The following is a 24,842-nucleotide window of genomic DNA, read 5'->3' as shown; positions in this document are numbered from 1 at the left end:
TGGGAGGGAATTCCACAGGCGAGGAACTGTTGCAAAAAAGGCAGACTTCTGCATAGTTGCTCGATGTACCAAATGAACAGCAGGTAAAGCAAGTTGGTGAGCAGTCAATGAACATAGACTACGAGAAAGCTTATAGGGAACTAATAATTTTCCTAAATAGTCTGGTTGACCTGATTCTAATGCTTTATACGCAAGCATTAAAGCCTTATGTATAAGGTAAAATTTAACAGGTAGCCAGTGATATTCCTTTAATAAAGGAGAAATGTGATATCTTCGAGCATTAACAAGGACTCTGATAGCAGTATTTGGGATAGTTTGCAGTTTCTTAATCAAAACGGATGGCAATCCAACATAAATAATGTTGCAATAATCTAATTTGGAAGTGACTAGCACATAAATGAGAAACTCACAGCTTGAGATATCAATGTAAGAATGAATAGAACAAATCTTTAATAAAGAACAGAAACAAGATTTCACAACTGATGGAATTTGTAAGTGAAATGAGAGTGCGGAGTCCAAACGGACACCTAAATACTTCAAGTGATTTGAAAGCTTTAAGGGCTGAGTACCCAAAAGAGGTGACAAAGATGGTGTTTGTGATGAACTAGTGACCCACATTCCAACTGTTTTCTGTGGATTCAAGACCAATTTATTTTCATTTAACCAATCACTAATCATTTTGATTCAAGATTGTAGAGGAGCTAAATCTGGATTAGCAATTGGTTGTGGGAAAACCAGTAAGATGTCATCCAAATAAAAATAACTTTTAATTAGATGTTCCTGAATTCTCTAAGCCAAAGGACTCAAAAAGATATTAAACAACAAAGGCGAAAGTATAGAGCCTTGAGGTACACCACAGGGAAGACTACTGGTTGAGGAACAAACAGAGGAAAAATAAACTTTAAAAGTTATCTCTGTGAGAAATGATTTAAACCACTCCAATACTTATCCAGATATTCCAAAATACTCCAGCCATCTTATAAGAAGAGAATGGCTAACAAGATCAAAGGCTGCCAAAAGATCCAAAGACACCAGACCTGCTGGTTCTTATCTAGTTATGCTACTTTCTCTGCCCCTTCATAATTACTGTATTTACTCCTAGATTCAATTTTCAAAACCATTTCTATGCATAAAACCAGGTTTTATATGCAAAAATGGGGCTTTGAATATTGCCCACCCTATCTGCAGGCAACCTTTTGCACATCGGTCCCCTATGCATTTAATTTTATCTAGACAGAGGAAAATGGAGTAAACATATGTAAATACTTTTGAATTTTTGAAATCATGTGTATATGTTTACATAAGAAAAGTACTCAAATAGTAGGATCACATCTTTTGAGTGTGCACCTTTCTCAACCCAATTTTAAGTGCACATTTTTCTCTTTGGAAAATGATGTAAAAATCACAAGCAGGCATTATATATAGGTGCAGTTTCTGAACATTTCTCCTAAATGGAAGAGAGGCCGGGACCAAGGACGTTGTTAGTATTAACAATCTACCCCAGTTCTGCCTTTTCCACTATGCAACAGAGGCTGTGACAGAAGGGCCAGGCTGCTAACACACTACCAAATATCCTTTTAGACTGCATAAATTAGAGAGGATCCAAAAATATATCCAGCTTGACCAAGTTAAACTAATTATGATAATAATAAAATCTGTACGACCAGACTGTTGTTATATTGTTTATTTGGGTTGTTCAAAGTACTTACAAAAAAATGACAGATGGTCTAAAATACTGTTATCCACATGATATACTCATTAAAAAAATATGATAGTTTATTTATTTTATGTATAGTTGCGTTGGATGCTGATTGAAGCATGGATACTGATAAGTTATATGATACTTACAATTCGTATTGGAAGAGCTCCTTCCTGTATGCACAGGTTACTGTATATACCTCCTGCTTGGGAGAGGATGTCCAATCAATAATAAAACAATCTTTCCTTGTGATGAGAAAGCTAAGAACCATCAGAAAATATTTCAAAGCAGAGGCCTTCCGAATCCTAGAGGTGAAAGATGATATCTTCAGTCTTACAGGGCCCTCAGTAACCAGAGGACACTCGCTGAAAATCAGGGGAGGGAAATTTCAGGGTGATGCGAGGAAGTACTTCTTCACTGAAAGGGTGGTAGATCATTGGAACGAGCTGCCTCAGAGGGTGATTGAGGCCAGCAGCGTGTTAGATTTCAAGAGAAAATGGGATATTCATGTGGGATCTCTAGGAGAGTAAGAATCGGGGAGTGGGTCATTGGTATGGGCAGACTCGATGGGCTATAGCCCTTTTCTGCCGTCAATTTCTATGTTTCTATGTTTCTAATTCCTAATCCTATCTCAACTAGATTACTGTAATGTAACATTCTCTACTCTAAAATGTTACTCTACGTCTTCAACGGATTATAGAAATTGGAATACCTAAAGCCCTACTATATGAAACTACATTGGTTGCCCATAACCGCAAGGATCAAGTTTAAATTAGGCATCACTGCCTTTAAGAACCTAGTAGGGAATGCCCCCACCTACCTAACAGAGTTGGCCACCCTACTCCAGGGTGCCTCCAACAGATATTCCACCAGAAATCTTTTTCACTTAAAATTCCCAGCATGCAACAATATAAAAGTCTACCAGGTAAATTCCTTACCCATCCAATATCAATTAGCAAAATGCTGGAACCAACTACTGCTTATACTACGATCTTGTGACTGCTATCTCAGGTTCAGAAAACTTTTAAAAGCATTTTTCTACTAAGACAGGGAGCCAACCCTGAAGTAACTGAATAGCAATTGTAAAAGCCCATTTTTAAACTGTCTAATGCAACTCCTGGGACAAAATGAAGAGCCAACGATGACCTACTTGTACCTGTAACTCTGTATTTATAACTACAACCATTTTCTATTAATAGTTGTACCAATCTATCTGTATCAGCAACCATATTGAATGTTCATGTCAAGCAGTCCATTGTAATTAGAGAATGACATGGTGACAAAATTCATCACCGTTCCCGTCCCCGCAGGAAACCGCAGGAAATAATCCCATGTCATTTTCTAGTGTCTATTTCAACCTCGGTTCTTCTACACCAGCATTCTTCAAAGCAAAGCTTGCGGATCAGTGGTTGTGCCTAATTATACTCTGATTCTTTCATCTCTCCTTAAAGAATGACATGAAGATGGTTTCCCAAGGTTATCCGCGGGGACGGTGATGAATTTTGTCACTGTGTCATACTCTAATTGTAATTTCCTGGGTAACTGACCCAATCTCTTGCAATGTAATCCGACCTTGAACTGAATAGGTAAAGGCAGAATAGAAAACCTGATTAACATAACAAATAATCAACTGCTTTTACATTTCTTGACTCTTAAGAGGTATCAGGTTAAAAAGTTTGTTCATCTCTTCTTTTTAATGAGGTGGCTAAAGCTTGGCGTGCATAATCATTTGAAATAAAACAATTGACCAATTATGTAGGTTTCAGGAAAGCAGTGAAAACATGTTTTACAAATATGTATTGCCTGAATATTAATGTTAACCATTATTGACTGTAATTCCTAGGTTATGTTTACACTTTCTTTTTCTGTAATCTGCTTAGAACTAAGAGATAGTACTGGAATATAAGGAGAGTAACGTAATGTAATGAAATCCTGCCCTAGGCCATGTTCCACATTCAAAAGGAGAAGAAAGACCCAGAGGCCCAAGGGTAGAAAAAAATCTAAATCATTCACTGGAACTAGAAGGAGCCAATGTACTGCCTGAAAAAAGGAGAGAAGTGAGTGCTGTGAGGGAAAGGAGATATAAGTATCGCTTTGAAGTTCTGCATGTATGCAGGATCGGCCCAAGGGTTTTTGATACCCTATGTGAATCCTTAGCTATGCACCCTCCACCAGCACACTAGGAGCAATACAAGACCTTATATCAGTGGTCTCAAGCCTTCATTGGACCCTCAAATGGTTGGCTGAATTGCTCTTCAAATCCTGAAAATGCAATAATTTCAAGGTTGCCTACTTGATATAGTAACCCCAAACAATCTCTTAAGTGTGTTATTCAGATGACTTATTTATGGAATTTGTCATTACTGACAATCCAAAATAAAGTGAGTTTTTAAAATATATCCTTGACATGTTAAAGAATCAATATTAGTACTTTTATTTATTTATTTATAATTTTCAATAACAAATACAAGAAAATATAACTTCTTGTAAAGAAATACAGCAGTAATTAGATTACAAGTTATCATTTTGAACAAAAAAAAAAAGAAAAGTAGAATAATTATATATACTTCCTTAGACCACAATTAACAAAGGGGAGTTAAGGCCCGAATATATGAGAAGAAATTCCTTAATCATTGAGGTAAAAATATTTAAGAAAAGGCTTAACACAAGTTTGCTTCCTTATAATTCACTTCGTCAACTTCAGGCTATCTTTTTCAGCTCCAGAAAAAATTTTAAATGGTCAGGAAGAAAAAATACATACTTAATTTGGGCATACTTCACTATACACTTGCAAGGATATGCTAATAAGAAAGATGCTCCCAGGGATATTACTTCCTCTCTTAAGGAGAGAAATTGTTTCCTTCTTTCTTGGGTCACCTTTGTTACATCTAAGTATGCCCATATTCTCTTGCCATAAAACAGATTTTTAGAAAACTTAAAGTATAATTTCATAAATGAGTCCAAATCCTGTTGAAATACAAAGGATATTAGTAGTGCTGTTCTCAGCGTTGAATCAGAAATAGATGATTCTCTCCTTCCAAGGCCTCCTGGGACTTTTTAGTGGAAATTTAGAAGATAATAAATCTTATTTAATGGAGGAATAAATTCTGGAGAATATTTCAAAACTTCCTGCAAATATTTTTTAAACATTTCATAGGGAGAAATCCCTGGAGACTTAGGAAAGTTCAAAACTCTCACATTCAATCTTTGGTTGTAATTTTCAATGTTCTCTATTTTCTGGTGTAACAATTCGCCATCCTTTATTGCAGCATTTTTATAAGCTTGTGTTGATTGGACCTCATTTTGCAGTTTCCCAATTATATTTTTTGTTTCAGCATTTGACTGTTCAAAATTTTAGTTAAATTATCCAATTAGGCTCCAAGAGCCTTTACCTCTTCAGTTGTCTTCGTCGTAGCAATGTCCAATTTCTGGAGTGTCTTAAAAGATTGCAGCTAAAGTGTCCTCTCTGACAGGGGAAAACTCCCCAATACTGGTCTGCATCGGCAGAAGCTCATCTGCCATGAAGCCTTCCTCTGTGGTTGGATCGGGTGCACTTTCGGCTCCTCTTCCTTCCACTTCCATGGTAGCTGCCTCGGCCGGACAGGGAGGCGGGACATCCAGTGCAGGCGAGAGGGAGGTCTCCTGTCCCAGCGAGAATGAGCCTTCTCTACTCATTTTCGCAGCGGGAGTCAAATCGCCCGTTGCAGAGCAAACTGCTGGCAGGTAATGCTCTAAAATACGCAGTAAGAGGGCATATGAGGGGATTGAGGAGGTAGGCGCCCTTTTCGTATGTGGCACATATTGTAGAAGGAAATTTCACCCGTTGTTTCAGTCGGGCAGCGCACACCTCCACAGCTACCTGAGCGTTCTCAATGCTGCCAGACAACGCTGCCATCTTGGCCACTCCCCTCTCCAAATCAATATTAGTATTAATTTTTAATGTTTAATATCCAGTCTAAACAAGCAAGTTAAGACGGTTTACAAAGCTTTGTAATCAGTCATAGCCTTAATGTAAACTTCTCGTTTCACAGAATCAGGATATTTCCTCCAATTACATTTCAGCTTATGAAGGTGTTGCTTCGCCTGTTTAAAATCTGCCGAGTACCAGGGACTACACCTTCCCCAGTATCTCTGTACAGTTTGAAGTGGTGCTAAATCATCTAGTGTAGATTCTAAGATGGAATACCAGGATTCCATCACATCTGTTAATGGTGCGGTGTCATCAGTCTGCAATTTGGGTATCCACAATCTCTTCAGATCTACAAGTTCATATTGTGGACACCTCATTTTCATTTCTTTAGGCAAATACTGTTTCAAGTTTCTATTGGGAACAATGGTCATAGAAATAAATTTATGATCTGTCCAGGACAATCCTACCACAATCAGTTCTAGCAAAATGTTAAATGAGGGATTTTCCTGTACAAAAATCAAATCTAATATGTGCCCTCCCACAAAGGTTGGTTCAGTCACGAGCTGCGACCAGCCTAGGCTCAATATCACCAGCTCAAAGTCAGTCTCACTGACCCCCAAAACCCAACCTATCATAATGAACATTAAAATCACCCAATAATATAGTATCCTTTCCAATAAAAGGACATGCCATTAAAACTTCAATTAAGAAAGAAAAATCATCATATAAAACTTTAGGTGGACAATATAGACGCAATAATTTCAAAACTGGGGAGGTCAGAAATATACCTTCCATTTTATCTTCAGTAATGAAGCTGGAAGTACAGGTCAAAGTGAAAACATCACACATAATTATTAACACACCTCCTCTTCTTATAGCATGATCTTCAATAAAGTCATGGATCATCTGAATCTTATTACTTACTGATTTCACATTTAGTAATACCTCTAAATTTACACCATTACAACAAGGAAATTGAAAATCACAAGCAACTGATGTCAAGCACTGTTGCCTATGACTTACCCTGTTTAAAACTACACAATTCCCCATATCTCCCTTTACCGGTTATTACAGGGATCGAAGAGAAACACATTGTCAAACATACAATACCGTAGCTACATTTATATATAGTAAAACCTTGGTTTGCAAGCATAATTCATTCCAGAAGCATGTTTGTAATCCAAGCACTCGTATATCAAAGCAAATTTCCCCATAGGAAATAATGGAAACTCAGATGATTTGTTCCAGAACCCAAAAACTTTAATACAAAATAAAAAGTTATGTATGCAATAATACTGTTTGTAATTGTATTGCAAGACTTCGCTCGTTTAGAACAGTCACTACAATCCTGCAGCGTCAGAGAGAGACGAACCATTGGCTCAGTTGTGATGATGTGACGTGTGTATACTGTATGTACCGTATTTTCACGCAGATAACGCGCACCCATGTATAACGCGCACACGGGTATAGCGCGCAGAAACCACGATATTATGTATAAAAACTTTTGTATACCGCGCTCACGGGTATAACGCGCATGCTGCCCGACTGTCCTTTCGCCCGCCCCGACTCTCCTCTGGCCACCCCGACTCTCCTTTCGCCCGCCCCGACTCTCCTCTGGCCACCCCGACTCTCCTTTCGCCCTCCCCGCCTCTCCGTGCGCTGTCCCGACTCTCCGTTTACCCGCCCTGCCCTGCCCCCCCCCGGCAGGACCACTCGCACCCCCACCCCGAAGGACCGCCGACTCCCCGACAATATCGGGCCAGAAGGGAGCCCAAACCCTCCTGGCCACGGCGACCCCCTACCCCCACCCCGCACTACATTACGGGCAGGAGGGATCCCAGGCCCTCCTGCCCTCGACGCAAACCCCCCTCCCTCCAACGACCGCCCCCCCCCAAGAACCTCCGACCGCCCCCCCAGCCGACCCGCGACCCCCCTGGCCGACCCCCACGACACCCCCACCCCCCTTCCCCGTACCTTTGGTAGTTGGCCGGACAGACGGGAGCCAAACCCGCCTGTCCGGCAGGCAGCCAATGACGGAATGAGGCCGGATTGGCCCATCCGTCCCAAAGCTCCGCCTACTGGTGGGGCCTAAGGCGCGTGGGCCAATCAGAATAGGCCCTGGAGCCTTAGGTCCCACCTGGGGGCGCGGCCTGAGGCACATGGTCGGGTTGGGCCCATGTGCCTCAGGCCGCGCCCCCAGGTGGGACCTAAGGCTCCAGGGCCTATTCTGATTGGCCCACGTGCCTTAGGCCCCACCAGTAGGCGGAGCTTTGGGACGGATGGGCCAATCCGGCCTCATTCCGTCATTGGCTGCCTGCCGGACAGGCGGGTTTGGCTCCCGTCTGTCCGGCCAACTACCAAAGGTACGGGGAAGGGGGGTGGGGGTGTCGTGGGGGTCGGCCAGGGGGGGCGCGGGGCGGCTGGGGGGGCGGTCGGAGGGTCTTGGGGGGGCGGTCGCTGGAGGGAGGGGGGTTTGCGTCGAGGGCAGGAGGGCCTGGGATCCCTCCTGCCCATAATGTAGTGCGGGGTGGGGGTAGGGGGTCGCCGTGGCCAGGAGGGTTTGGGCTCCCTCCTGGCCCGATATTGTCGGGGAGTCGGCCGGGCAAGAGGGCTTGGGCTCCCTCTTGCTCCGATCGCGGGTGCGGGGGGGGCAGTGGGCTTGGACCCTCAGCGACCGCGGGTGAGCGCGTGCGAGCGGTCGTTCGGGGTGGGGGTGCGAGCGGTCCTGCTGGGGGGGGGTGATTCGGGCGTGGGGCGGGGTGGGAACTATGTAGAAAAACTTTTGTATACCGCGCTCACGCGTATAACGCGCGAGGGTATGCGCGGTAGGTAAAAACGCGTATAACGCGCGCGTTATATGCGTGAAAATACGGTACTCATATTGCAGGACTTTGCTTGTTTACAACAGTCATAGTAACATAGTAAATGATGTCAGATAAAGATCTGAATGGTCCATCCAGTCTGCCCATAAATTATACTCATTAAAAAATACATGATTAGATTAACTTTTCTCTTCTTTGATATTTCTGGGCAATAGACTGTAAAGTCACTACACTTTTGCAGTGTCGGAGAGAGAAGAACCATCGGCTCAGTTGTAATGTATGTACTGTATACTGTATGTACTTGTATTGCAACACATTGCTTGTATATCAAGTTAAAATTTAATAAAATGTTTTGCTTGTCTTGCAAAACACTTGCAAACCAAGTTACTTGTAATCCAAGGTTTTACTGTATGTATACAGAAAGATCACTAAGGGGGCCATAATAGCCTCAATAGCAGTGCCCTTAATTTGAACAAAAAAAATGCTTATTAAAAGTTAAATGTTCTTGCTTAAAGCAATAAGTAAGCATGACTATGGGCTCCTTTTACAAAGGTGCGTTAGGACCTTAACACGTAGAATAGTGCGTGCTAAATTGCCCTACGCACTAGCCGCTACTGCCTCCTTTGAAGCAGTTGGTAATTTTTTGGCTAGTGCACCTTAGTAAAAGGAGCTCTAAAAGTCTACCTGACCCTTTTCAATACCTTTAATGATAAGGTAATGACAGACAACTTCTACTTCCTCTTCCTGGGGAATACTGGTGTATAGTGCTGTAAAATTTCCAAATGTTTTTATACACTTATGGTCATTCCTTATATCTAAGAGCACACTATATAAAAGAACTTTTTCTTAATTATACAAATCAATTGGTTGCTAATACAGTATTACTAATTATGTCTGTGGGATTTTGTGAGGATATATAGCTTCTAATTTCCCTGAGTTATTAACTCTTAGCATTCCCCTTTCCTGTTTGGTGAACTACTACAAGATTGTTTGACTTCTGTTGATGTCTGGTTAATATCAAATTGTCTGGTCCTAAATCTGACAAAAACTTTAATTTGAATCACATGTTACCCTTTTAGCCACTCTGTAGTGCTTTTGTTACCTGGTGTCCCAATATCTCTGGTCAATTCCCTGACATATGTAGGCTTCATCTTTGGCTCCTAATTAAAGTTTAGCCTTCACATTTCCTCTCTAGTCAAGTCCTGCTTCTTTTCTCTTCATTACATATGTTCCCTTCGCAGTTACCTAGAAGACAGTGGTTGTGCTACTTTATTTGCTGGTGAACTCTAAAATGGACTATTGTAATATAGTCTATGCTGGTCTTCTAATATATTTTCTCATGCAACTCCAAGCTACTCAAAATACATCTATTTAGTTGCTCTTACTTGCTTATCACTTTGATCATATTTCTCTTCTCTCTGCACACCACCACTGTCTTCCCATACTTTTTCATATCCAACACAAGATTTTTGACATGAATTCACAAAGTTCTACACTCTAGGAATCCTTCCATATCTTTCTTTTGTCATCACCCCATAAGCACCTTCACGTGCTCTTTGCTCTGTCTTCCAACACTCTTACTATTTTTTCTTCTTTTGTTCACATTTTGAATCAACACACCACTCGGCATTCTTCTATTTTGTTCCCCTCCCCACAATCTTCAGAATTCTCTCCCTGCCCACAATTGTTCTCAACAATCCCAACTCAAATTTTGGTTATCTCTCAAAGCCTATCTTTTAACCATGGCCTTTCCAAGGGGAGGGGTTGTAGTGTCATGATTGTTGGTCAACTGCATCCTCTATTTTGGCAGCAACAACCCCTATCTATATTTCCCTTTGCCTGTCCTGTCTTGGATTTGTAGATCCTTTTCATTTTCTTCCTGTGATTTTATTGATGTTATTGTAAATCTCTTTGCTTTTAATTTAAAGTTCTAATAAAAAAAATCTTCCTCTATATGGGTGGAATTTCTATTTATAATGATTTCAGCGTGCATTCTTTCTGTGTGTCGATCCTCATCCCTTCCCTGCACATATACCCGAGGTCCATTTTCTCTAACCCCCAAAATCTTCAAATTATATACACACAAACAAGGTTGGCAAATTGATTGTATAGTGTTAGATAAAATTAACATTATTTAATAAGCAAAAGAATGGAAGCTTATACAAAAATACTACAGAATTTTAGAATCTTTGCTATAGAGCTCCTCTTTCTGCAAAAGATTGGGAGCTATGAGCACATCTGGGGCAGCAGATTTCCATCCCAAAAGATAAATAAATAACAGCACCTTCAGCTATATCAATTTGAAATGGCCGGACTGAGTGGCCTAACAGGACTTTCATAATTTCAACAACAGTATCCCCTTAGAATGAAAGAAAAGTTAGAGCTGAAAACGATGACATGATGATTTTATGGGTAATAGAATTGTACTACTCTAAAATACTCTTTCACTAATATGGCCTCTTGTTTGTTTTCTAGAGATAATATAACTTGGTTCTTAAAATGGTTTTGCCACACAGATCTTAGCTATAGCTTCTTGCCTCTGCAATATTCTCTCCCAAGTGCTCATCGTTCTCTCTTCATATTGTAGGACATAATATTTTCTATCATGAGTCATGTAGTCTAAGAATTCTCTTGACAATTCTTTTTCCATAAAGCTACAAGACAATGATCACAGATGCACTTAAAAGGGCTGGAGGCCTGTTCAGTAATAAACTTTCAGCACCTGCTTCAGTTCAATGAGTGGGGCCCTTCTGGGAAATGAATGACACACTCTGGTGCTACCCTTGTGAATAGCTGAGAGGACCAATAGAAACATAGAAAAAAGACGGCAGAAAAGGGCCATAGCCCACCAAGTCTGTCCATTCCAAATACCTGCCCCCCTGATTTTACTCCCTTAGGGATCCCATGTGAATATCCCATTTTTTCTTAAAATCTGTCACGCTGTTGGCCTCAATCACCTGCAGTGGGAGTTTGTTCCAATGATCCACTACTCTTTCAGTGAAGAAGTATTTTCTGTAGTCGCTATGGAACTTCCCTCCCCTGATTTTCAGCGGATGCCCCCTGGTGGTCGAGGGTCCCTTGAGGTAGAAGATATCTTCTTCCGACTCGATACGGCCCGTGAATACTTAAACGTCTCAATCATGTCTCCCCTCTCTCTTCGTTCCTCAAGTGAGTACAGCCATAGTTTATTCAGTCTTTCTTCATACGTGAGATCCTTGAGCCCCAAGACCATCCTAGTGGCCATACGCTGAACCGACTCGATTCTCAGCACATCTTTCCGGTAGTGTGGTCTCCAGAATTGAACACAGTATTCCAAATGAGGCCTCACCATGGACCTGTATAGCGGCATCATGACTTCAGGTCTCCTGCTGACAAAACCTCTACGGATACAACCCATCACTTGCCTTGCCCTGGAGGAAGCCTTCTCCACTTGATTTGCAACCTTCATGTCATCACTAATGATCACCCCTAGATCACGTTCCGTCGTGGTCCTGGCCAAGGTCTCACCATTTAGTATGTAAGTTCTGTGCGGGTTTCTCTTTCCCAGGTGCATTACCTTACACTTTTTAGCATTGAAGCCTAGCTGCCATGTTGTTGACCACCGTTCCAGCAGCAGTAGATCCTGGGTCATATTATCAGGCAATGTGTTTTTACCTACTATGTTGCAAAGTTTGGCGTCATCGGCGAACAGTGATACCCTTCCTCTAAGTCCTTGGGTCATATCTTTTATGAATAAGTTGAATAGAATCTGGCCCAAGACCGACCCCTGTGGTACTCCACTGATCACGCCTGATGTTTTGGATGGGGTACCGTTTACCACCACCCTCTGAAGTCTACCACTCAGCCAATCCTCAACACATGTAGTTAGAGGGTCCCCTAATCCCATCGACTTCAGCTTGTTCAATAACCTTCGGTGTGGGACGCTATCAAAAGCTTTACTGAAGTCTAAATATACTACATCCAGTGACTCTCCGGCATCTAGTTGTCTAGTAACCCAGTCAAAAAAGCTGATTAGGTTAGATTGGCAGGATCTGCCCTGGGTGAATCCATGCTGGTGGGGATCACGTAGGTTTTCTTCGTCTAGGATTGTGCCAATATTTCTTTTGATCAGTGTTTCCATGAGCTTGCACACTATAGACGTGAGACTCACTGGTCTGTAGTTTGCCGTCTCTGTCCTGCAGCCCTTTTTGTGGAGTGGGATAACGTTGGCGGTTTTCCAGTCCAAGGGGACTCTTCCTGTGCGTAGGGAAAGATTGAAAAGAACAGATAGTGGTTCTGCCAGGACTTCTCTCAATTCCCTGAGCACTCTGGGATGTAGGTTGTCTGGTCCCATGGCTTTGTTTACTTTGAGTCTTGATAGTTCGTAGTAGACGCTACTGGGCGTGAATTCGAAGTCTTGGAACGGGTCCTTCTAGCTGTCTCCCATCTGAAGCTGTGGACCAGCTCCCGGCGCTTCACAGGTGAAGACCGAGCAGAAGTATTCGTTTAGTAATTCTGCCTTGGCAGAATCTGATTCTACAAGGTTACCGTCCGATTTCTTCAGGCGTTCTATCCCATCCTTGTTTCTTTTCCTGTGACTAATATAGCTGAAGAAGGATTTATCCCCTTTCTTAATGTTCCGTGCTAGATCTTCCATTCTGAGTTTGGCCTCCCTGACTGCTATTTTGATAGCTTTTGACCTGTCCAGATAGTCTTTTTCTGCCTCTTGTTTTCCTAAATGTTTGTAGGTGATAAATGCTTCTTTTTTCTTTTTAACGAGGTCCGAAATTTCTGCACTGAACCATTGGGGTCTTTTGTTCCTCCTGCGCTTACTTACTGTTCTTATGTGGCGGTTTGTTGCTTCGTGTAGGATGGACTTCAGAGTCAACCACATATCCTTCACATTGTTAGGTTGTGCTTGTTTTTGTAACTCCTGATGGACAAAAATTCCCATGGGGTCGAAGTCTGTGCCTCTAAAGTTGAGAACCCTCAACCCTCAACCCTCGTTGCTGTGTTTGACCTTGAGAAACCTTTCTTGAGGTTAAGCCATACCATGTATCTCCAATTGAGACATCCGTGACGCTGTCTCCGTTGGTGAGTACCAGGTCTAGTATCGTCTGGTCCCTGGTGGGCTCCAGTGCCATTTGTTTGAGTCGTGCACCCTTTATGGAGTTCAAAATTCTTTTGCTGCCACACGTAGTCGCGGAGAGTGTGTTCCAATCTGCATCGGGCATATTGAAGTCCCCTAACAGCACTGAGTCTCCCCGTAGAGTGATGTTCTCTATGTCCTCGATTAGTTCTATGTCTTTGTCTTCCTGTTGTCTTGGAGGTCTGTATATCACCCCAAGGTATAGGCATTTTTCATTTCCTCTTGCCAGATTTACCCAGAGGGATTCCCCAGTGTATCTAATATCTGTAATTTTGGTAGTTTTGATGTTATCCTTAGTGTATAGTGCTACTGCTCCCCCTAACTTGCCCTCTCTGTCGCGACGTAGTAGGTTGTAGCCTGGTATAACCATATCCCACCCATTGGAGTCCGTGCTACACTGGAAATCTGTTAAACATCCCATAGATTTTTCAGCCAATGCCTTTACAATTCTTCAGGTAGACGAGGGTAGAAAATAAAGACACAGTTAATACAAGGGTAAATCAAAAAGTAAAGGCAAAATACATTTAACAGCTTTAATAGAAGTAACTGTGAGCAATTGACCATATCATTTTTCCACATAGTCCCTGTGCAAGAACAAACATTTGTTGTATTATTCAACTAGCTTCTGCTTTTCTGCAGAGAAGAAGTTTTTCGGCTGCTCTTGAAGCCAGATGAGCACCACTTCCTTTGCTTCATCATGCTTTGTCTTTTGCTCTTTGGGTCTCAGTGATGTACCCATGTCTCGTCGCCAGTGACAATTCTCTCCAGAATACTCAGAACTTCTTCATACATCTGAGGAACTGGGTCACAACCTCCACACGCTGTTGCTTGTGCAGAACAGTAAGCTATTTGGGAACCCATCGTGTACAGACTTTCCTGCAATCCAAGTTATCATGCATTATGGCAATGCAGCTCCATAACTGATATTCAAAATTACAGCCAATTGAGACACTGTTATCCATCAGTCTTCTCTAATCAAGGCATCCACCTTGTCACTGTGCTCTTGTGTATATGATGTTGATGGGCAACCAGAACGACTTTTGGCAATTACACCTGTTCTTCCCGTTTTAACACCCGCCCCTTTACAAAACCGAAATAGCGTTTTTTAGCGCAGGCCTGTGTGCTGAATGCTCTGCACTGAGTCAATATCCGATGGTGAATTTCCACAGGTTTCACTCCTGCACGTTCTTTGATGGTGCAATTTTGCAATGGAACGTCCATGTTTCTGACTTCGTGGCTGCCACATGACTAAAGGCTGAACGCTACAATGGCATGGCGCTACACTAGCATGGCGGGTAAGAAACAGAGAGTGGGGGTAAATGGACAATACTCAGACTGGAAAGCCACAGGGTTCAGTGCTTGGACCCATGCTCTTCAACATATTAATAAATGACCTGGAAATTGGTACGACGAGCGAGGTAATAAAATTTGCAGACAATACGAAGTTATTCAGAGTAGTGAAGACACAGAAGGATTGCGAAGACCTGCAACGTGACATAAATACACTCGAGAAATGGGCTGCGACATGGCAAATGAGGTTTAACGTGGATGCAGGTCGGTAACAAAAATCTTACACATGAATACAGGATGTCCGGTGCAGTACTCGGAGAGACACCCCAGGAAAGAGATTTGGGAATACTGGTCAACAAGTCAATGAAGCCATCCGCACAATGTGCGGCGGCGAAAAGGGCGAACAGAATGCTAGGAATGATTAAGGGGATCACGAACAGATCGGAGAAGGTTATCATGCCGCTGTACCGGGCCATGGTACGCCCCAACCTGGAATACTGCGTCCAGCACTGGTCACCGTACATGAAGGAGGACACAGTACTATTCGAAAAGGTCCAGAGAAGAGCGACTAAAATGGTAAAGGGGCTGGAGGAGTTGCTGTACAGTGAGAGATTAGAGAAACTGGGCCTCTACTCCCTTGACAAGAGGAAACAGAGAGGACATGATTGAAACATTCAAGATAATGAAGGGAATAGACTTAGTAAATAAAGACAGGTTGTTTATCCTCTCCAAGGTAGAGAGAACGAGAGGGCACTCTCTAAAGTTAAAAGGGAATAGATTCTGTACAAACGTAAGGAAGTTCTTCTTCACCCAGAGAATGGTAGAATGCTCTTCTGGATGCCGTTATAGGGGAAAACACCCTCCAGGGATTCAAGACAAAGTTAGACAAGTTCCTGCTGAACCAGAATGTACACAGGTAAGGCTAGACTCAGTTAGGTCACTGGTGTTTGATCTAAGGGCCGAGGCGGGAGCAGACTGCTGGGCACAATGGACCACTGGTCTGACCCAGCAGGGCAATTCTTATGTCCTTATATTGCATTTTGCTAGCTCTGTTCCAGTTATCACATAATTTAACAATTGCCTTAAATTTTTGATTCGTCCTCAGATCTTTCAATCTAAGCCAATAATCAATGAACTCAAAGCTAATCCCATCCTGGGCCTCACTATAATCTCATGGAGTCCTCTCACCACCTATTCTAGCTCTGAACCCCCATGGTTCTACCTATGCATTTCACTACCACTAGTATTCTCTCTCCCCTCCCACTCCCCTGAGTTTTGTTTTTAGACTAGTGGCTTGCTTACACAAATTTCTATAACAGAGATGAGTCCTTAAGAGATCAATTTTCATCAGAGTACATATCCGGCCCGATGCTGTACACACGTAATTAAAACTAGTCTACTGATACTCACTTGCAATTTTGCTTTTTCACCCATTTTGGAAACTTTAGTGTCCAGGAATAAATTTGCAACATCACGCATTGCCAGAAGGCTTCTTTTTTTACTATGAGTAAAAGTACTCGTGTTGTGAAACTACCTCATACTTTCGACTGACTGAAAATCATTTAGCATTCAGCCATTCTGCCCATATGAATTCCATTTTTACCCATATAGTTCCCAAATAAACCTTTGAAAAACTGCCCTTATCTAGACCCATTTACAACACCTAATCTAAACTAGACATATTCCACAACAGGAAGGCCAAGCAGTATAACCATGGCCCCAATGTCTGATCTCATCTACCTAACCAAGAATTTCTTACCAAACTGAAATTAAATAACTAGACTTAATATATTCTAGTACAGTGAACTCATTTCTTTTGGATAAAGCTCATGCTGCATTTCTTTCACTTTTTAGTTTACACAATGAATGACAATGCAAGTGTTAGACAGCAGAACAATAGATACACATTCTCTTTTATGTTTGTCTTTTTATATAAATAAAGATTAAATACATCAAGAGCCCACTATTAACTAATTTATATATATATATATATATATATATTTTTTTTTTATATATTTATATATTTTGTTCTTATCGGCAACTGAACCTGCATCAGGAGTCAATGTCAACCTTATCAAAAATGTGGAGAAAGGCTTGGCTTATAACAATGAGAGCCCTACAGCTTAAGGAAGTGAATATCCAAAACAGGCAATGACATTCGTTGGGGTAGTAGCGATACACGGCTGTGTCAAGTCTCCCTTATGTTACTAATTTTGGAATAAAGACTGTTATTATTATGGACTGGTAACATTTTGATTGCCTGTATCCTACTTTTTCTGTTTGCTATCCTATAACAATGCATGAAACTTTGTGGAATGTCCATATGCCTCTCCTGGCCACACTCCCTTCTGTGCTGTATGCTAGAGGATTTAGGTGCAGGATGTTATAGAATAACATACAATATCCAATTAGTGACAATTAAGTTCAATTATTGATTATGTAGGCTCATTAATTCACACTTAATACCTAATTTACTAATTTAGTTGTGTACACTTGTCTTGATATCACACTTAAATTTCGCTGCCAATCTTTTGGTGCCACATATAGAATCCGGGGATAATGTGCATATCTTAAATAGTGCATATTGTACAGACAACGATGTGTCTAGACAGGACTCATACTTATATATGTGACTTATAGAATATTATAAGTTATGCACTTATATCTGGCTTTAAGGCACAAGTACTTGAACAACTCTATGGTGCCTATGCATGTATATACACTCAGTGAAGCCAGAACTTTATAAAGAAAAGGTGCTCTTTCAGACGCCCTCTAGGCACCTATATATATGGAGTGGATGAGTGGCTTAGTGGTTACAGCTGCTGTCTCAGCACCCTGAAGTTGTGAGTTTGATCCCAGCACTGCTTCTTGTGACCCTAGGGCAAGGGTAGGCAATTCCGGTCCTTGAGAGCCGGAGCCAGGTCAGGTTTCAGGATATTCACCATGAATATGTATGAGAAGGATTTGCATGCACTGCCTCCTTGAGATGCAAATCTATCTCAGGCAAATCACTTAAACCTCCATTACCCCAGGAACTATAGTTAAATTGCGACCCTGCTAAATGGATAGGAAAAATACTTAAGAGTACCTGATTACTATTCAATGCACTGTAAACCCCTTTGGATGAATCTGTTCATGAAAAGGTAGTAAATAAATTAAATTACCCCCAATCTTCCTAATTCTAGAAAGTTGTATGCCTATTTTGCCAGCTAACGAGCAAACTTGCATAGATAATTTACATGGTACCTGCAAAAAACAGGAATTTCAAAATACTTTGCAGTCGTTTACACATTTAGCATGGCTTTTGAAAATATGTATAATGGTCATTTTTCTTAGTTAATTCATAATTTGAGTTCAAAGTAGCCTCCTTCAACCTTGACACATTCATAAAGTCTTCAACACCACTGAGCTGTTGGCCCAATGAATCCCGAGGTTTCATTAGTTAAGAGCTCGATGTGCTGGAACTGCATACTGATGAAAGATAAAGTAGGCAGAAACGTCTCAAATTTTGGGTAAGAGTTTGTGCTGCAGTAAGACATTTTAGTGTTATTTGGAAAAATATTGTGAGTCTCATTTTTTCCAGACACTATATTTATTTATTTATATACCACTTATATCCTAAGTGATTTACATTCAGGAACTTTATCATATTTCCCTATCTGTCCTGGTGGGCTCAAACTCTATCTAGAGTAAAGCCAATGGGGTGCATAGTGTAATAGATTTATTAGATGCCAACTGGCTTTTTGCTGGACAAATAAGAAGCCTTCCAGCTCCCTTCTCGTGGTTCCCATCAGTTTTATCAGAAAATAGGGGTCTTAGGGAAGAAGATGATTCTCTTTGTCTGGATTAGTCCCACTCCGCCATCATATTGGGCATGGAGAAATAGACTACATGATAGAGAATGACACGGGGAAAAAATCTGTCCCCGTCACCGGCCCACCATCCTCTGCACCGCCCCGTCACCACCGTTCCCTTCACCGCCCCGTCACTGTCACCGCCATCCCTTTCACCGCCCCGTCACCGCCACTGCCATCCCATTCACCGCCCCGTCACCGTCCCCCGCTGCATCCATATAAGCCTTAGTACTGTAATATTTAGCTTATTCCTTTCTTATAAATCAAAGTTCCTGCTGCTGAACTAGAGAAAGAGATGTTCAGCTGGCAGGGCTTTGTTTATAAATTTTTATCAACACAACTAATATACTATTTTATCCTAAAGCAAAAAATAAATAAATAAATATAATTTTTTTTTCTACCTTTGTTGTCTGGTTTCTGCTTTCCACATCTTCTCATTCAATTCCTTCCATCCACTGTGTGTCTTCTCTCTACGTCTTCCATTTGCTGTTACTGTGCCTCTTCCTTCACCCCCCCCCCAATTGGTCTAGCACCCATCTTCTTCCCTCCGCTCCCGCATAGTCTGGCATCTGTCTTCTTCCCACTCTGTCTTCCACATTTCCCTTGGGGGTCTGTTCCTCTCCACCCTCCTTCGATGTCTGTTCTATTCCTTTCCACCACCACCCTTCCCTCCCTCCTTTACCATCTGTTCCTTTCTACTACCCTTCAGCTCCTCTCACGTGGCTTATCTATCTACCTTCCTCCCTCTTATTTTCATGGCACGTTACAATGTAATTTGTGCAAGCCACTGGAGCCTGCGAGCTCGGTCTCTGTCCCATCCCCACAAACCATCTCGCTTCTGTGCTCCTATTTTCTCCATTTCTAATATCTCCCCTATGTATCTGTCATTGCCCCCCCTGTGTCCATATACCATCCCCATGGCATGTCCCCTTTATGTCTCTGTCCCTATGCCCCATGCACATAATTTCCCCTCTTTCTGTTACCTTCCTGTGTCCAGATTTCCCCTATCTTCCTCTTCCATACCAGTGTGTCTCTTCTTTTCAACCCCATCTAGCTTTTTCCCCTCTTTCTTCCCCTCCCCCCCCTTGCTTCTAGCATCTGGCTCACCTGCCAGTCCCTTCCCTTTCTTTCCTGCTGTGGGTTTTTCTTTCCGACTTCATCCCCTTGGCCCAGAATCCTTTTCCCTTTCACTCCCTCCTTCCAATTTGAGCCGGGATGGGAACACTAGCGATCGCACGGTCCCCGCAGCCACTACCTGCCTGCCCAATCGATCCTAGTGTTTAGCCAGCTCTCTCCCTTCTTCTCACCTTAGTTTATAGGTTTTCTTTTTCGGCGACCTGCACGCTTTCCCAAAGAGCCGCGCACGCGCGGCTGCTCAGTGTTCAATCTTCTGCTCTGCTGCAACTTACTGTTTCCGGTTGCGTCAGAGCAGAAGATGAAACTGAGCAGCAGCGGGTGCGCGGCTCTCTGATAGCGTGCGGGTCGCCGAAAAAGAAAATCTACAAACTAAGGTGAGGAGAAGGGAGAGAGCTGGCTAAACACTAGAATCGATTGGGCAGGCGGGTGTGAGCTGCGGGGACCGCGCGATACTTCATGCCTCACTGCGGGGACAAGACCATTCACCGCCCCGCGGGCAGTGAATGGCCTTGTCCCCGTCGCCGCAGTGACTGCTAGTTTTCTTCCCCGTTTTCGGCGGGTGACCCGCGGCTAAAATGCGGTGGCCGCGGGTAAACCGCCACCGTGTCATTCTCTACTACATGATCTCATGCTCTTGGAACGTAGGGCAGCTCATATCAGCGATAAATGCAAACGCCAATTCCCGAGTGTGTGGGACCCTTATATTAACTTGCTATCTCCACGAGCTACAAGTGCCATATTAAACTCTCTATAATCTATTTGGCGTGAGGCGGGGGGAAGGGGGCAGAGGTGCGAGTGGCCCCCCTCTTTTTTCTTTTCTCCTGTTTGTGGATTATTGCTTTCATTCCGGTTGGGATTGGGGGGGGGAGAAGGGGTTAGGTGGTGATGCATCCCCTGGAGGGCTATCAGAGTACAAGACCATTGCTTGTTCTTGGGTTGGAGGGTGGGTTGGGAGGGTGGTTGGCGGGTGGGTTGAGTGAGTGGTGTTCCCTGTTTCAGGACTTTTTATATTTCTGGTTGATCCTCGGATCCTTTTGTGATTGTTGAATTTTGCTTGAATTGTAAATCAATAAAAATTGTTACACCATAGATGCCAATTGGCCTTATCAACCAATTATTGGCTATAATTGGTAGTTATGCCCCCTAACTATCATTAGCTTGTATTCTATAAGATGCATGGTAAAAAAAAACACTACATTCCAGGGCACACATCTCCAATTGAGGTGTGAACCTCTGGCATGAGCATGTCAGGTGCGTATCAGGCAATTATGAGTGCGGATTGTAGAATATTAACATTTATGCACTTAACTACTTACAGTTAGGCATAAGTATTTACATCAGCCACTTGGCTGGCTTAAGAACTTGCACTTAAGAACATAAGAATTACCATACTGGGACAAAACAAAGGTCCATCAAGCCCAGAATCACGTTTCCAACAGTGGCCAACCCAGGTCCCAAGCACCTAGCTAGATCCCAAGAAGTAAAACAAATAAGCAGTGGATTTCCCCAAGCCATCTCAACAATGGCCTATGAACTTCTCTTTTAGGAAATTATCCAAATCTTTTTAATACCCTGCTAAGCTAACTGATTTCATCACATTCTCCAGCAATGAATTCCAGAGTTTAACTACACATTGTGTGAAGAAATATTTTCTCCAGTTTATTTTAAATCTACTACTCAGTAGCTTCATCACATGCCCCCTAGTCCTAGGATTTTTGGAAAGAGTAAACAAGATGCCTATATGCAGACTTATGCTCATATGCTATAAGGGCAGTTGCATGTGTAACTTCCGTTATAGAATCCACACTTAGCACTTAATATTAGGCACTCTTAGCACTTAATATTAGAAAATCTATTGAGAAGTACTCCCAAATTTTTATATGAAGCTCCCCAGCCTATAGGGGCAGAACTAGTGTACCTTGGTTCCATTGTAGAAATCATCCACACAGGTGGCATTCATGAAGGTCTGGTGAAAGTGAGTGCTTGTGTCAATGCCGCCTGGAATCACCAGCTTGCCAGTGGCATCAATAACCTTTGCTCCTCCAGGGATCATCAACTCCCGTCCCACTTGTTGAATGATTCCATTTTCAATGTAGACATCAACCTCCTGAGTGCAGTCGTCATTCACTACCTTCCCTCCCTTAATCAGGATCCGCATGTTGGCCGAGTTGGCGTGCATGGCTCTAGGAGAAAAAAAGAATAAGAAAGTAACCAGTGATCATACAGAGATTAGGGGAAGAGACAGTCTTGAAATAGTCTCTCCCTCGTAATAATAAATAAAATAATAAGGTCCATTTTGCATAGCACATTGAGGTGGACCTTTGAACATCTCCCAGTAATTTACAAAAAGCTCTGCCAAATGCAGATGAATATCCATACTGTATGTAATCGAATATAAACCGAGCAGAATATAAAATGAGGTAACCTTTTTTCATCCAGAAAAGGAGGGAAAAAAAAGGTTGACCCGAATATAAACCAGGTGGTTTATATTCAAGTGTCCTGCCAGTCTCTGCACCCAGCCTCCCTCCCTCCTTGCCCTTCAAGGCTCTGCACACTGTCTCCCCCTCCCTCCCTGGCTCTGCACCCTGTACCCCCTCTCTCCTGATATCTTGCAAGACTCCACAGGCCTGCCATAAGACCTGGTGGTCCAGTGGTGGGCCGGAACAGGAGGGTTCTCTCCCCCCTCTTGTCCCAGCTGACTCTAGCAACTCTCAACTCCCCAATTAGTAAAAAGCATACCTTTAAAATCTCTGGTGGTCCAGCGGTGAACCAGAGCAGGAGCGATCTTCCTACACTCTTGTCTTGTGCAGAGACACTATCTGAATGGCAGGAGTGTAGGAAGTTCGCTTCTGCCCTGGTTCACTGCTGGACCACCAGGGATTTTAAGGTACGCTTTTTACTAATTGGGGAGGCGATAGGTAGGCAAGAATCATCCGGGACAGAAGGCTGGAGCGATCCCTCTTGTCCTGGCTCACTGCTGGACTACCTTATGGGAGGTCCGGTAGAGGCCTGATACAGGTCTGGGAAGGGGCAGATGGGAGCTTACCCAAATAAAAACGGAGACCCCCATTTTGGGCCATTTTTTTGACCTATATATTTCTCAGTTTATATTCAAGTATATATGATATATTTGTACACAGGTACAGTGGGAGCAGCCCTTACACCTGCACAAAGAGTGGCATCGCTTGGCATCTTCCATATACAGATGCCAGCAATTATACATGGAAATGCCACGTTGCAGCACCTTCATGCATAAATGCTGGCAACGATAGAGATCCCATTTCAGAAAAATGTACATAGAAGTGGCACCAATTAAGTAGTGAAGCTACAAAAGGTTCTCTCTTTTTTTTTTTTTATACATTTTCAGTGCCAAAATAAACCTGAGATTAAAACACAATTATCGCATTGTGTTTATTTATTATTTGTTTTATACAAAGCAAAGAACAAGTAACCAAACATAATAAATATAATTACAAACATAAAACTACACAAAGTACAATCTAAAAAACATAAAACACAGGGCACTTAACAGTAGTCATCATCAATATTCACAACAATCCTCCCCACAACCACAACAAAGCTCTCTATCATTTGTTTCATATCCTGGCAAAACGATATAAAATATGCATCGCTTAGAGCCGAGACAAGAGCAGACAGGAAAATTTAAATATACATTATGTGGACCTCCCACATGTCAGTTTGGGGCACAGTAATTTATTAAAGCTGGTTTTGGGGCCGTTGACATCATATATTACTGCACTTTAGTAAGTCTTTGATTATGAGTCATTTTTGGTTTATTTTCGCACACATCCAGGAAAGGGTGCGTGGGGGAGGGGCTATTTCTGTCCTAATTTGACTTTTGAGTATGTCCACCTAGGGTGGGAGGATATTTTTAATCTGAATAGAGTAAGGTTATTGGGATAGTCTGTTTCTGTGTTTTATTGAATAATCATTGGGGGGGGGAGGAGAAAATGGTTGGTTATGCATATTTGTAAGTTGAATGTGCTTTTATTAACTTATATGAATATGATATATATTTGTGTATTGCACTTTTGAAGTTTAGAAAATCACTAAAGAATTAAAAAAATAAAATAAATCACTAAGGGGCATTTCAGCCCTGATCCAGACTTCTAGCAATGGCTTAAAGATTTTGCCTTTTCATCCCTTGAGATTATTTCTTTCTTTAACCAGGAGCCATGTGATAATTAATGGTTTAATATATTTGTTATACTGCTTTTCACAATAGCATTGAAGTGGCTCACGTTTCAATAAAATCAAACAGGGAGGGAACAAAATAGCAGGAAAAGTACATCAAACAAAAGCTCATGCAAGACAAACTGTGTAACAAAACCTCAGAGAGCAGGTTATAATGTGTCATTTGCAAACAAAAAGTACATTTATTTATTTATTAGGTGTCATTTACCACCTTTGATAAGGAATTCACTCGTGGCAGTGTATGGCATAATATGCCACATAAAGAAAAGGACAAAGAAAAACAGACAACAAAGAAAATGAACCCCCAGCTCACTCTGAAGCAGCACCCACCCCTCCAACCAATTCCGAATCCACGATCCAGTTAGAGTACATTTGATCCAAAGGGCCATTTAAGCCTACCCTCTGTTTTCTGTCCGATAACCAATTCTTAATTCACAATTTGAACATTGCCTCCTATCCCATGACTCTTTCATTTTATCAGGAGCCTCTCCTGAGGAACTTTGTCAAAAGCCTTCTGGAAATCCAGATACACTGCATCAACAAGATCACCTATATCCACATGTTTATTCACACCTTCAAAGATGACGAGCAAATTGGTGAGGCAAAAACCTCCCTCGGCTGAACCCATACTGACTCTTGTCTCATTAAATTATGTTTGGTCTATAAGTTCCACAATTTTATTTTTTATAATTGTTTCCACTATTTTGCCCAGTACTGAGGACAGGCTTACCAGTCTGTAATTTCCCAGTGCAACACTGGCCACCCTCCAATCTTCAGGTACTACAGA

At 42.2% G+C, this 24,842-nt stretch overlaps 1 protein-coding gene across 3 annotated transcripts in view; it reads right to left on the bottom strand.

Annotated features, from left to right (window-relative positions):
- DPYSL5 (dihydropyrimidinase like 5) overlaps positions 1-24,842 on the bottom strand; it is a 154,286-nt gene that overhangs the window by 86,907 nt on the left and 42,537 nt on the right. For all 3 annotated transcript variants that reach the window (XM_033935343.1, XM_033935345.1, XM_033935346.1), the window contains exon 2: positions 21,759-22,023. In XM_033935343.1, coding sequence (XP_033791234.1) covers positions 21,759-22,019 — 261 coding nt within the window. In that variant the 5' untranslated portion in view covers positions 22,020-22,023. The remainder of the gene's footprint in view (positions 1-21,758; positions 22,024-24,842) is intronic.

The sequence above is a fragment of the Geotrypetes seraphini genome, chromosome 3, assembly GCF_902459505.1.
Source record: "Geotrypetes seraphini chromosome 3, aGeoSer1.1, whole genome shotgun sequence".
NCBI lineage: Eukaryota > Metazoa > Chordata > Amphibia > Gymnophiona > Dermophiidae > Geotrypetes > Geotrypetes seraphini.
Note: the sequence above shows the minus strand (reverse complement) of the source record. Positions and strands in the feature narration are given on the sequence as shown.